A 14,537-nucleotide genomic window follows, 5' to 3' on the forward strand; every position below is an offset into this window, starting at 1 on the left:
TTCCCCTATGCTGGGTCATCCAGCCTCCACAGGACCAAAGTCTTCCTCTTCTAGTGTTGCCAGATAAGGCATTCCTCTGCTACATATCCAGCTAGGGCCATGGGTCCCCACATGTGAACTCATTGGTTTGTGGTTTAGTCCCTGGGAGCTTTGGGAGGTCTGGTTGGTTGATCTTGCTGTTCTTCCTATGGGTTTGTAAATCTCTCTAGCTCCTTCAGTCCTTGCCCTAAGTCCTCCATTGGGATCCCCACAACCAGTCTGATGTTTGGTTGCTTGCATCCACATCTGTATTGGTCAGGTTCTGGCAGAGCCTCTCAGGGGACAGCTATACCAGGATACTGTCAGCAAGCACTTTTTGGCATCAGCAATAGTATCTGGATTTGGTGTCTGCAGATGGGATGGATCCCTAAGTGGGGCAGTCTCTGGATGGCCTTTCCTTCAGATGTTGACCATTTCTTTAATTGCTTCTCAGCCATTTGAGATTCCTCAGTTGAGAATTCTTTGTTTAGTTCTGTACCCCATTTTTAATATGGTTATTTGGTTCTCTGGAGTCTGACATGTATGTATGTATGTATGTATGTATATATGTATAAAATAAAGATCTTTCCCCAATCTGTGGGTTGCCGTTTTATCCTATTGAGAGTATCCTTTGCCTTACAGAAGCTTTTCAATTTTATGAGGTCCCATTTGTGAATTGTTGATCTTGGAGCAAGAGCCATTGGTGTTTTGTTCAGGAAACTTTCCCCTGTGCCAATGTATTCCAGGTTCTTTCCCACTTTCTCTTCTATTAGATTCTGCATATCTGGTTTTATGTGGAGGTCCTTGATCCCCTTGGACTTGAGCTTTGTACAAGGAGATAAGAGTGGATCAATTTGAATTTTTTAAAATCCCAACTGCCAGTTGAACTAGCATCATATGTTAAAATGCTGTCTTGATCCCACTGGATGGTTTTGGCTTCTTTGTCAAAGATCAAGTGACTGTAGGTACGTGGGTTCATTTCTGGGTCTTTAATTCTATTTCATTGATCTACTTGCCTGTCTCTGTATCAATACCATGGGGTCTTTATCACTATTGCTCTGTAATATACCTTGAGTTCATTGATGGTGATTTCCTCAGAAGTTCTTTTATTGTTGAGAATGGGTTTTGCTATTCTGGGTTTTTTGCTATTCCAGAAAAATTTGACCATTGCTCTTTTTATCTCTGTGAATAAATGAGTGAGAATTTTGTTGGGTACTGAATTGAATCTGTAGATTGCTTTTGGTATGATGACCATTTTTTACTATGTTAATAGGGCAGATTTTACGAGCTTTGGAAATCTTTCCATCTTCTGATGTCTTCTTTGATTTCTTTCTTCAGTGACTTGAAGTTCTTGTCATACAGATCTTTCACTTGCTTGGTTTGTGACTATTATGAAGAGTTTCATTTCCCTAATCTCTTTCTCAGCCTGTTTATCCTTGAGTAGAGGAAGGCTACTGATTTGTTTGAGTTAATTTTGTATCCAGCCACTTTGCTGAAGTTGTTTATCAGGTTTAGGAGTTCTCTAGTAGAATTTTTGGGGTCACTTAATTATACTATCATATCATCTGCAAATAGTGATATTTTGATTTCTTCCTTTCCAAATTGTAGCCCTTTGATCCCCTTTTGTTGTCTAATTACTCTAACTAGAACTTCCAGTACTATATTGAAGAGATGGGAGGAGAGTTGGCAGCCTTATCTTGCTTCTGATTCTAGTGGGATTGCCTCAGGTTTCTCTTTATTTAGTTTGTTGTATATTTCTTTTATTATGTTTAGTTTTGGACCTTGATTTTGTGATCTCTCCAATACTTTTAACATGAAGGAGTGTTGTATTCGTTTTCAGCATCTAGTGAGATGATAATGGGTTTTTTCTTTGAGTTTGTTTATATAATCAATTAGATTGATGGATTTCCATATATTGAACCATCCCTGTATCCCTGGGATGAAGCCTACTTGATCATGTTGAATGATTGTTTTGATGTGTTCTTGGATTTGGTTTGCAAGAACTTTATTGAGTATTTTTTCATATCAATATTCATTCATGAGGGAAATTGGTCTAAAGTTCTCTTTTTTGTTGAATCTTTGTGTGGTTAGGTTTCAGTGTAACTGTGGCTTCATAGAATGCATTCAGTAGTGTTCCTTTTGTTTCTATTTTATTTACTAATTAGAGAAGTATTGGTATTAGGTTTTCTTTGAAGGCCTGTTAGAATTCTGCACTAAAACCATCTGGTCCTGAGCATTTTTTGGTTGGGAGACTTTTAATGACTGCTTCTGTTTCCTTAGTGGTCTTGGGACTATTTAGATGGTTTTTCTGATACTGATTTAGCTATGGTACCTGGCTTGATATCTGTCTAGAAGATTATCCATTTCATCTAGATTTTCCAGTTTTGTAGATCATAGGCTTTTGTAGTAGAATCTGATAATTCAGTTTCTTCAGTTTTTGTTGTTATGTCTCTTTTTTCATTTCAGATTTTGTTAATTTGGATACTTCTTTCTCTGTGCCCTCTGATTAGTCTGGCTAAGGGTTTATCTTTCTTTTTGACTTTCTTAAAGAACCAGATCCTGGTGGTGTTGATTCTTTGTATAGTTCTCTTGGTTGATTTCAGCCCTGAGTTTTATTTCCTGCCATCTGCTACTTTTGGGTGTATTTTCTTCTTTTCGTTCTAGAGTTTTCATATGTGATATTCAGCTGCTAGTTTATGCCGTCTCCAATTTCTTCAAGGAGTCACTCAGAACTATTGAGTTTTCCTCTTAGCACTGCTCTCATTGTGTCTAATAAGTTTGGGTATGTTTTGCCTCCATTTTATTAAATTCTAAAAAGTCTTAAATTTCTTTCTTTACTTCTTCCCTAACCAAATTATCATTGAGTAGATAGTTGTTCAACTTCCATGTGTATGTACACTTTCTATTATTTTTGTTGTTAAGTCTTCTTTGTCTGAAGTGATCTGATAGAATGCATGCAATTATTTCAATCTTCATGTATTGCTTGAGGCTTGTTTTGTGACTAATTCTATTGTCAGTTTTGTAGAAGGTTCCATGATGTACTGAGAAGAAGGTACATTCTTTTGTTTTAGTGTGAAATGTTCTGTAGACATCTGTTAAATTGTTTTGGTTCATAACCTTTATTAGTTTCACTATGTCTATGTTTAGTTTCTGTTTCAATGACCTGTATGTTAGTCAGAGTTAGGTATTGAAGTCTCTTACTACTATTGAGTATTGTTCAATGTGTGCTTTGAGATTCACTAATGTTTTGTTGTTGTTTTAACAAATGTGGGTTCCCTTACAATTTGGCTATAGATGTTCAGAACTGAGCATTCCTCTTGGTGTATTTTTTCTTTGATGAGTATGTAGTGTCCTTCCCCATCTTTTTTTGGTAACTTTTGGTTGATAGTCTATTTTATTGGATACTAGAATTGCTACTCCAGCTTGTTTCTTGGGACCATTTGATTGTAAAACTTTTTCTCCAGCACTATACTCTGAGATAGCGGTTGTCATTGTTACTGAAGTGTGTTTTTCATATGCAGCAAAATGATGGATCATACCAGAAGTCATTGTACTTGAAAAAATTTCACTTAACCTTGAGGAAGGAGAAATGAACAGATTGTGTTGAGTTAATTCATTAATCTATTATCAGTTTAAAATATTCAAGGAGAAGATACAGAGTTAATAAAGAAAGAAGAAACTTGAATTAGGAACTGATACATTGTCAAAAACTTGATATAAAGTATTTCCATCTCTGTTTTTTTTTTTTTTTAGAAGAGTGTTATCACTTGCTTTTACCTTTTTTATCTATGGCTGTTTTATTCTTCTCTACATGTTGTTTGATATATTTCTCTAAGCACATGACAGTATTAGCTTTTATATGGAGACTGAGATTACCTACCCACATTCACACAACTAGCAGGGATTTTTTTTTCTGAATACTCACTCTAAATATCTAACAAAGAGAATCTGGTTACTTGCTTTTGAATCAAATGCTACTTACATACAATCCAAAGACTGTTTCATAGGACACTTCTTGTATTTAGGAGTAGAATCTAGTTTATAAGAACATAGATGGTGAACAAACATCCCATAGTGTGTCTACCTTGTTTGCCCTTATGTTTTAATATTAATTCTGAGGTTTTACCCAGAAACATTCTACAAAGCCTATTATGCACAACTCTGTAGCTAATCAAGTTAATATCCTCTCTAGTATAAGTGATTTAATTTGCTGTATTTTATGTTTAATTAAAAAAACTATTACTTTATGATTTCTTTGTTTTTCAGCCAATGACTACAGCTAGTTTTTCATATGGACCTCCTGTACAATATACATCTGCTCAAACTCAAATAGTATCTGAGAGTTATTCATCTTCACCAAGAGTTGACTCTCCCAGGTAAATATCTCTAGTAATAATCAGGTACCTATGTACAATTTTCACCTAGATTTGAAAGTAAAAATATATCTACTTTCATTTTATACTACACTTTAAGCATAATACTTGATCCCTAAATGTTTATATATTGACCAGATAGAGACATGAAAATCACATATTAACAAGAAAGTATTCTTTCTATCCAGGGAAATAATTTTACGTACATTGGAAAATAGTTAATCTGAGGGAAAGATACTAGTGATTGTAAAATTAACACATTAATATTTTCACTTTTTTGAAATACAGCTTTGTGTTGTCTTTTGGTTTGTATCATGTACAGAAGGACCATGTGCTTCATAGTATGGTCTTTCAGAAGAATTAAATAGGGCCATAATGATACCCACTGGTAAATATTTACACATGTATTCATGTTCTTTTTTTCTTTAAGTGATGAAGGAGCATTTACACTGGAATGTGACAAAGGATACAAATCTGAAACAGAAATTCAGGAAACAGATGCATTTGAAACTTTAGGGGGTTCTTTTTATTATAAAACTCTCCAAGACCTAACTATAATTGAAAGTGATACTCCTCTTATGGACTCTGGTTCTGAAAAGTGTGTGATTGATTCTGACTCTGACAGAGGTGTTGTCTCAGATTTTGAGTTAGAAGAACAATCTAAAGACTTTGGATCAGTAATATGGGGGCTGTATTCTGACTCAGAAACGTCTCCAAGGGATTCAGACTCTAGAAAACACTTGTCAAAAGCAGAAGCTTATCAACTGGATTCAGTGTCTGTTGAAGAATTTATCAAGACTGGGAAACACCTGGTGAGAATTGAAGAGTGCCAGATGGAATCTGGATCTCTGGAACATTGGATGTCCTCAGGCTCAGAAAAGTCCCTGGAATATTCTGACTCTGAAAGATTCTCTGACTCTGACACCGAAAGACAGAAAGAAGAAAAATTCCAAATGGCTTCAACTTCTATACAACATCTGATGGAATCTGAAAAAACAAAGATGGAGAATGAAAATTTGTGGATGATCTCTGATTCTGAGAGTTATTCAGTGGACTCATACACAGAAAAAGGTAGAGCATCAATACCTAAAGTACATCTGCCACAGGTTGATGAAACAGAAAGACCAAGAACTAAGAGATATATGATGGACTCTGATTCTGAACAAAGTGAGACAGACTCAGATTCAGAAAGATGTGAGCTAGCCTCAGCAGCTGTAAAATATTTCATGGATACAAAAACATTTCACCAGAGCAGTGCTAGCAACCAGTTCCCAACAGATTCATGGTCTGAAAGGAGAACAGTAAACTCAGACTCTGAAAGCCCTGTGATGTCTTCTGATTCTATGAAATACATGAAGAAAGCTGAAACATGCAAAAGTACCTGTAATTTGGAAAGACTGAAGGTGGCTCACAAGTCTGAGTCTCTACTGGACTGGTTAGATGCTAAAAGAAAACAATTAGATTCTGATAATGCTGGATACTGGGATAGCTCCGAAAATTATCAGTTTAGTTCTATAGTACCTCAAGGGAGCTTTGGAAAATATCATGGTGACCTTCAAACGTTTCAGAGTATCACTGAAAAAAAATGAAGTAGGCTCCACTTCTGATAAACGTCAGACACAATTTGGAAATGAAAGAGATCAAAATGAACCTGAGAGTAAAAGACACTTCATAATGTCAGAGAAGGGATTAGACAATGACGGGTTTCAAATGGATAAGGAAAGAGAAGGATATCTTGTGGAGTCTGACTGCCGTGATTCAGAAAATGAGGCACACCTGCTAGAAGCACACCGGCTTGGTGCTCGTAGAAAGGAGAATCGTCCTCCAGGTAAGTTAAATTGTATGTGGCTTCTAAAAATATATTATACATTTTATTGATAACATCACAACATTTCCAAAAATAGCAGTAGCATTGATAGATTTGGGTTGAAACCACTTAAGGAAACCATTAAGTGATTCAGAGACTAAACTTCTTAATCCCAGATTTTTATTTCACTTTTAAAATTGGAATATCATCTTGCTTTAGGTGATTTTTTTATCTCTTCGTTTTTAAAAGAGTAAAGTTAAAATGCATATAGAAACAATATTTATAGTGGCCTATGAAATAATGTTAAATTTATCTCCCATCATTCTGGAACAAGTAAAAGGAGAGCTTTGCTATTTAGTTATTGTAAAAAGATTTAAGTATAAAAGCCTAAGTACATCAGCTTTCAAATATCTTTCATTTGTCATGAAGATATTCCTCAAGGTCCATAATTATCAATGTGTAGTTTTTATTTATCTGTTACTCGTGCTTATTTTATCATAATATGTCATAATTCTCAATTCCCTAGACCAGTCCTCATCTTGTGGGCTGTCACCTTTTTGGGGGTCAAATGACATTTCACAAAGGTCACATACCAGATATCTTGCATATAAAATACCTACATTAAGATTCATAACAGTATCAAGTTACAGTTATGAAGTAGTAAGGAAAGTAATTTTATGAGTACGAATTACCACAACATGAGGAACTCCAAAGGGTCACAGCATTAGGAGGGCTGAGAACCACTGCCCTAGACAATTTAACTCTTTTAAACAAATATATATGCTTTGCATATAGGTACTATGAACTACTGTAAACATTTTATATGTACTGATTAGTATTGATTCAGCATTGCTAGTTAATTAATTCTCACAGACTTTATATATACAAATTCATTAAGTCCTCCCAATACTAGAATGTAGGTTACTATTGTCATCTTTATTTTACTTTGGATAAACTGAGGCACAAATAAGCAACCAAAGTAGCACAGTAATAATAGAGTGTGACTTATACTTTAAAGTTTATGTTGTTGACTATGAAGATGTACTATGAGTCAATTCCAAGAGGTAATTTCCATTGAGAACCATGATAATAATAAGTACACGTTATTTGTATTGTACTCTGAACTTAAGCTATCTGAATATAGTGCCTTAGTTTACATGCATAATTATAAATGTTTTTTTCACATTTTTATCCTCAGGATTTTCTAATTAATAAAAACAGATTTTAAAAATCTGAATTGACTGTAAAAAAGATTAAAGAATAATTTTTTAAAAAGAAACAGAAAAACCTGAAACCTAAAAAAAAAAAAATCTGAATGTTACCACATGCTTCTAATCCTACTCGTAGAGTGGCAGAGATGGAAACATTACTAAGGCTCCATGGCCAGCCAGCTAGCCTAGGTTAATCAGAACACTCCAGTTCTCATTGAGAGGCTGTGTTTAAAATCCAGAAAGATACAAAAACTTCTGAGGTGAGACACTTAATGTTGACCTCTGACCTCTAACTTCATGCATGCACAAATGCACATCTATCTGCACATATATGTGCACCCATAACTGTGAGCAAGCACACAGGAATGTACACAAAATAAACAGCAATTGTAATATAGTATGTATGTGTGTTCTACAAACATGGGAGAACTGTAGCTCAAAATAGACATCTTCCTTAAATTGTCACATAGATAGCTAGTGACCAAGCTAGATAGAGTACAGAAACTTTTAGTCTAGTGTTTTCTCAAGTACACCTGCGAATTTAGGATGCTTATAAATGTGTTTATAATTGATTGTCTTAGTTAGGGTTACTATTGCTGTGACAAAACACCATTACTAAGGTAAATTATAATATAAATCATTTAATTTGAGCTTACATAACATTTTCAGGGGGGTTGTCTATTATGATCAGGAGCATGGCAACAGTCAGGCAGGCAAACCTGGTGATCAGTCACTAGCTGAGAGCTCACATCTGATCCAAAATTTGCAGGGTGAGAGGGAGAATAAAATTGGCCTGGCATGGGTTTTTGAAAGCTCAAAGCACACCCCCAGTGATACACAACCTCCAAAAAGGTCAGACCTACTCCAACAAGGTCATATTTCATAATCCTCAAACAGTTCCTCTTACTGGGGATGAAGCACTCAATCATAGGAGCCTACAGGGGCCATTCTCATTCAAACAACCACACTGAGAAAATACTATTTGTTCTCAAATTGATCAATTAATTTTATTTTCTCTTAGTTTTGACCCAAGCAAACTAAGAGAAAATATACCTGTCAAATTTCTTAATAATTAACATAAAGCACATGTTGGTATATGTCCTATCAGAAGATAGAAACACTTTCAAACATTAAATTAAATGTTTCTCACAATTGCTACTCATCTTTATTATTTTTATCACAAAAATAGTTTTGTGTAAATAATATTAACAGCAATATATCAACAGTTTCTTAAACTAAAATGTATACTTACATTTAAGAAATGTGATATATTAAAGTCCTTTCTTCTCTAAACATAATCATGTCTCAGTATGTGTTCTGCTTTGCTTTATATATAAACAATTTTAAAAGTCTCAAATAAAACTTTCCAGTCTTATGGTCTAGAAATCTATGTAAATTTTGGAATTTTAGGAAAATGTTCTTAGATTTTACAAATACCATACACATTGCCACTAGAATGCTTAATCACAATTTCTTATCTCTCAACTTATTTTGATAATAATAGGCTTTTCTGTTTACTTTGTTAAGTTACCATGAACTCAAAAATTCAAAAACTATTTTAAAGACATTTGGGGGAGGGGTATCTGGGATTCCTCACTCATAGTTACCTATTATATATTTAAAATATAAATTGATACTGCAAATGTAATTTTTAAACCTACAATTATAATTGAAAATTTTAAGTATAGGGAAAGTATTCTTACTCACTTGTATGTCTTCTTTAACAAACTGTCTGTTGATAAATTTGCTGTTTTTATATGATACTTGACATTTCCCTTTTTATTAACATGTAAAAGATGTTTATAACACAGACAAAAAAAACTGTTCTTTGTGCTAAACATCTCCTGTTCATTTCAAAATGGGCAATAATTCTTAAAGGAGGCCTTTACCACATGTAGCCATTCTCGTTATAACAGCAAAGAGATAGATGTAAGGAAAAGAGTGTGCTTATCTCCAACACCTGAAACTAAATTTACTTGCCTTCTGTGATTGTGCACACTACATTGTTAATTTTTAGCAAACTAGTCTATTATTTTGAACTTCCTGCAAAGTATTTAGCGATGACTTTTTAAAAAATTATTACCTAGAGCTATGCATGTCATAACAATTTAAACTTCATTTTAAATATGGTTTTAGTACACTTTGTGAAATTTGGTAATAGGAACACCACTACAAATAAGTATATTTTGAAAATGATGTTACAGTATCAAACAAGATGTTTATTGTGGAATTAATATTGTAAACATTCTTTTGCACAATATCATTTTAGTAGTAATTCAAAAGTAACTGATTCCATTTAATATGATTCTAGGGTTTTGGAGGCCCATTATCCTGCCTGCGAAGCTTGCCCAGGAAAAGAAAACTGAAGAGCAAAAGTCTGTACAGCAAAAAGATAACAGAAGTGAGTATATTCAGTAGAAAATGTCTAAAAGTTTAGCCATGTTATTTGTTAATATTTGGGAAAATTAATTCAGAATCTGAAGTGTTAGAGTTATTCCAAGATAATATCCAAATACAGTGATGCTGTAGAAGGATTCACTTGACATAATACATAGTAATACTTAAGTATATAAACAAATTATATGAATGTATGAATATTAAATATAATACTCATAAATAAGAAGCATATACTTAACAAATATTACTTTGTAAAATTTTGGCACAATATGTCAGCAATTCATTCTTGAATCTTGTAAGTACTTTCTAAACTCAATCTAGATCAAAGCCAATGGCCCAGGAAACCTTATTGTATGTTTGAGAAAAATTCATTTGTTGTTATATTAGGAAACCTAATTAATTTTTATATTTTTAATTATAAGTTTTCTTAGACATTTTGGTTATATTCAAATCATTTTCAATATGTGAAAATGAATGTTTGTAATCTGTGGCTTCAAAATATTTCAAATAAATTTTTTGAACAAGGACAATCCAGGGGCATTCATAAAAGTTATCATTTGCCTTTTGACAAAAAGAAAAAGAATGGCTTTATTAAATTGGTTATGCAGTTTGTTCCATGATACCTTCTCCAAGTTGGCCATTCAGGAAAATTAATATTAATAAAACCGCAGTATTGTATGACATCAGCTGCATAAATGAGCTCAGTTTATGCTTTTTAATCTTCCATCATCTAGTTAGAACAGAAGTTCCTTACTAGAAAGTTTTATCGTAAAATTTGTTTCAGGCTCAGATTGTTAGAGTATGGAAACCAGAAGTACACATTTGATGCCCTTGTAAACATATCAAATAAAACATGCATTAATCAGACAGTACAAGTTAACAGGATTCCCACCAGTGGATATACTTTCTTAGGGTTTTCAGTGTAACCTAGTTAAGTCAGTTCTGTCTGCTTTCAGAACAACTGCATTAAGGCTGACAGTTCCAGGTAATTTTGCTTGACCAGCATATGAGTCAACACCTCAAAATGATTTATTTTTCTTGTATGTGCATGTAATGTTCTGGGATTAAAGTTGTGTGTCCCTTACTATCTCATACTCAGTGCTGCCTGGTGTGATATTAGGGTCAGCAACCAAATAAATTCAAAGAACTTATAGTACCTCAAACAGTTTTCTAAGAAAGTTGTCCTTCAGAAAGGGGAGAAACTTATAGAAACAGTTATAAAAGGCAAAGATCATTAAATTCTCTATTAGAAGTCCATGCATACATTTGTAAAGCTTATAATCTATTAATATCAATGTGTCCTCTTGGGAGTATTTATATTTTCAGTTATCTCATACTTTACCAAGATCTTTTGTCTTGATTGGGTTGTAAGAAAATGTAACAAAAACATTTTTGTAGAAAAATTGTATACAACTTAACCAGAAATACAGGTCACAAATCTTTTTTCCCAATCTTCTTTTATACCATTTTAATTACATGCAAGTATTAAGGTCAGTTCTAGGTTGAGGAACTAACAATACAATAGATGCAAATAGTCAAGGAACAAGCAAGACAATAAACACAAATAGTCAAAGAACAAGAAAGGCAATAAACAAAGTCCTGTAATCACTCCTGTGATTACTGTTTCTAAGGGCTTTTCAGGATGACCAGAATATCTGAGTCTACTTCCCTGTCTTAGCCCAAAGTCATTTTCATGCCAAAAGCCTACACTTTGTTGTAGCCTAAAATTTAGATTCCTGCCTGAAATTACTTCTTTTTATTCTAGCCTAATGTCAGATTCTTGCCTGAAATTACTTCTTTGTTCTAGCCTTATGTCAGCTTTCTGCCTGAAGCCATTTTTTTTGTCCTTGGCCAATATCAGATTTCTGCCAAGCAGCCCCAAAAGTTCTCCACATCTCCCCCAATTTTATTTCATAAACAAGACTGAGCCTGTCTTAGGTCATTCTGTCAAGAATTCCTTCCTTACCATCGTGGAATATGCATTATCAAAAGCAATGTGCTTCTGTTTTAGAATGGTAAGGCTCTGTGCAGAATCTTACCCATCCTTGGCTTGCCGGCCTGTTAAATTAATAGCTCTGTCTGGGGGTCCATTTTCAGTTTCAAGCCATGTACTTTGGCTGTTAGCATGTTGATGTTGTTAAGACAAGCTTTAACATGATGGGCAGGAATAAATTTTTTCCAGGGCAAAAAGGGCTATATATGCCATTCTTGGAGTTTGACCAAAATGTAAATACTGATCTCAGGCCATGGATAATTTTATCAGCAATATTTACAGCACCATAGCTGAGCAGAGCAGCATTCTTGAAATTCGTAACCTCACTATCCAAAGTTAAAACATCCAGAGAGGTGTTAGAATTGTGCCAAATATGCTGCAACTGTCTTTAAACTGTTTCCTAATTATAATGACTATTATTGTAAATTTTAGAAATAACACAACTCCATGAGTATTTGGCATGACACTTAAGATGGCTCCTTACTCTTAATCTATGAACCTCCTTCCAATAATTTGAATAGGATAAATAGCATCAATCCATTCTTCCAAATGCCTATAAAAATTCTCTTGAATACTCAACACATTAGTAACAATTTTGTTTTGCTAAATGATTAACAGAAGTAGCTGTCTTAACTTCTTGTGTCAAAGCAATTGTAGAAGGAGTGGTGCTAAGCAATTATAGTAATTAAAGCTGTTATACCAGCCATAATCAAGCCCACTACCCTCTTGCTTCTGTTTAAAGCTTCCAATACTTGCAAACTTTTTTCAGAAAACCAAGGTTCTGTGATACTCAGGGCAATAAAACAAAAGCTGGTTGATAGACCCCTGTAACAGACATGCCTGTAACAACAGGTTTCAACACACTAACACAATTAGAAAGTATACAATCAGTACAACTTACATTAAATACTGTAGAAGAAACAAAAGTAATTTTAACATGACAAGTAAAAGAGCCTCTCAGCTAATTACTCTTCTTGAGTTCTATGGATTGTGTCTTGAGTATTCTGCCCTTGCTTTTGGCTATTATCCACTTATTAGTGAGTATATCATGCATGTCCTTTGGGGTCTGAATTACCTCACTCAGGATATTTTCTAGTTTCATCTATTTGCCTGTAAAACTCATGATATCCTTGTTCTCAATACCTGAATAATATTCAATTTCTTCAGTTTCTGTTGTTATGTCTTCCTTTTCATTTCTGATTTTGCTCATTTGGAAACTGTCTCTGTGCTCTTTAGTTAGTTTGGCTAAGGTTTTACCTTATCTTATCGATTGTCTCAAAGAACCAGCTTTTGGTTTGGTTGATTCTTTGTATTGTTCTCTTTGTTTCTATTTGTTTGATTTCTGCTCTGAGATTGACTATCTCCTACCTCTTAATCCTTTTGGGTGTGTTTGTTTCTTTTTCTTCTAGGCCTTTCCTGTGTGCTGTTAAATTGTTGTGTAGGATTTCTCCAATTTCTTTACCAGGGCACTTGGTGCTGTGAATTTTCCTCTTAGCATTGCTTATACTTTGTCACATAAATTTGAGCATGTTGTGTCCTCATTTTTATTGAATTCTAATAAGTCTTTAATTGCTTTTTTATTTCTTCCATAATTGAATTATCATTGAGTAGGTAGTTGTTCACTTTTCCATGCCTATGTGAGCTTTCTGGGTGGGTTTTTTTGTTATTGTTGTTGTTTGGTTTGGTTGTTTGATTTTTGTTTGTTTGTTTGGTTTTTTGTTTGTTTTGTTATTGAAGTCTAGCCTTAGTCCGTGGTTATCCGATAGATTACATGGAATTATTTCAATCTTCTTGTATCAATTGAAGCTTGTTTTGTGAGGGATTATAAGGTCAATTTTGGAAAAGGTACCATGAGGTGCTGAGAAGAAGGTATAATCTTTTGTATTGGGGTGAAATGTTCTCTGTTAAATCCATGTGGTTCATAACTTATGTCAGTTTCACTGTAACTCTGTTTAGATTCTGTTTCAATGATCTGTCCCTTGATGACAGAAGGGTGTTGAAGTCTCCCACTATTATTGTGTGAGGTGCAATGTGTGCTTTGAGCTTTAGTAAAGTTTCTTTTGTGAATGCGTGTGTCCTTGCATTTGGGGCATAAATGTGCAGAATTGAGACTTCGTGGATTTTTCCTTTGATGAATATGCAGTGTTCTTTCCCATCTTCCTTGAAAACTTTTGGTTGAAAGTGTATTTTATTGGATATTAGGATGGCAACTCCCTCTTGTTTCTTGGTACAATTTGCATGGAAGACTTGTTGTCCAGCCTTTAACTCTGAGGTAATAACTCTCTTTGTCATTGAGGTGTGTTTCTTGTATGTAGCAAAATGCTGGATCCTGCCTGTTTATCCAGTCTCTCAGTTTATGTCTTTTTATTGGGGAATTGAACCTGTTGATATTGAGAGATACTAGAGACAGATAATAGTTCCTGTTATGTTTCTTATTGTAGGTGGCATTAAGTTTATGTGATACTCTCCTTTTGGTTTTCTTGTGATCTATTAATATCTTGTTTTTTTCTTCGTGTAGGTACCCTCCTTGTATTGGAGTTTTCCTTCTAGAATAGGGCTGGATTGATAGATAGACATTGTTTAAATTTGGTTTTCTCATGGACTATTTTGTTTTCTCCATTTCTGATGATTTAGAGTTTTGTAGGATATAGCAGCCTGGGATGACATTTATGTTCTCTTAGGGTCTGCATGACCTCTGTCCAGGCTCTTCTTGCTTTTAGGTTTTCTGTTGAAAAGTC

At 34.2% G+C, this 14,537-nt stretch overlaps 1 protein-coding gene across 1 annotated transcript in view; it reads left to right on the plus strand.

Annotated features, from left to right (window-relative positions):
- The window catches only part of LOC117694996 (uncharacterized), a 352,556-nt gene that overhangs the window by 216,008 nt on the left and 122,011 nt on the right, over positions 1–14,537 (plus strand). Inside the window, 4 exon segments of the mRNA XM_076918452.1 lie at positions 4,285–4,394; positions 4,822–5,977; positions 5,979–6,219; positions 9,721–9,810. Of these exon segments, the coding sequence (XP_076774567.1) occupies positions 4,285–4,394; positions 4,822–5,977; positions 5,979–6,219; positions 9,721–9,810 (1,597 nt within the window).

The sequence above is a fragment of the Arvicanthis niloticus genome, chromosome X (genome assembly GCF_011762505.2).
Source record: "Arvicanthis niloticus isolate mArvNil1 chromosome X, mArvNil1.pat.X, whole genome shotgun sequence".
NCBI classification, from domain to species: domain Eukaryota; kingdom Metazoa; phylum Chordata; class Mammalia; order Rodentia; family Muridae; genus Arvicanthis; species Arvicanthis niloticus.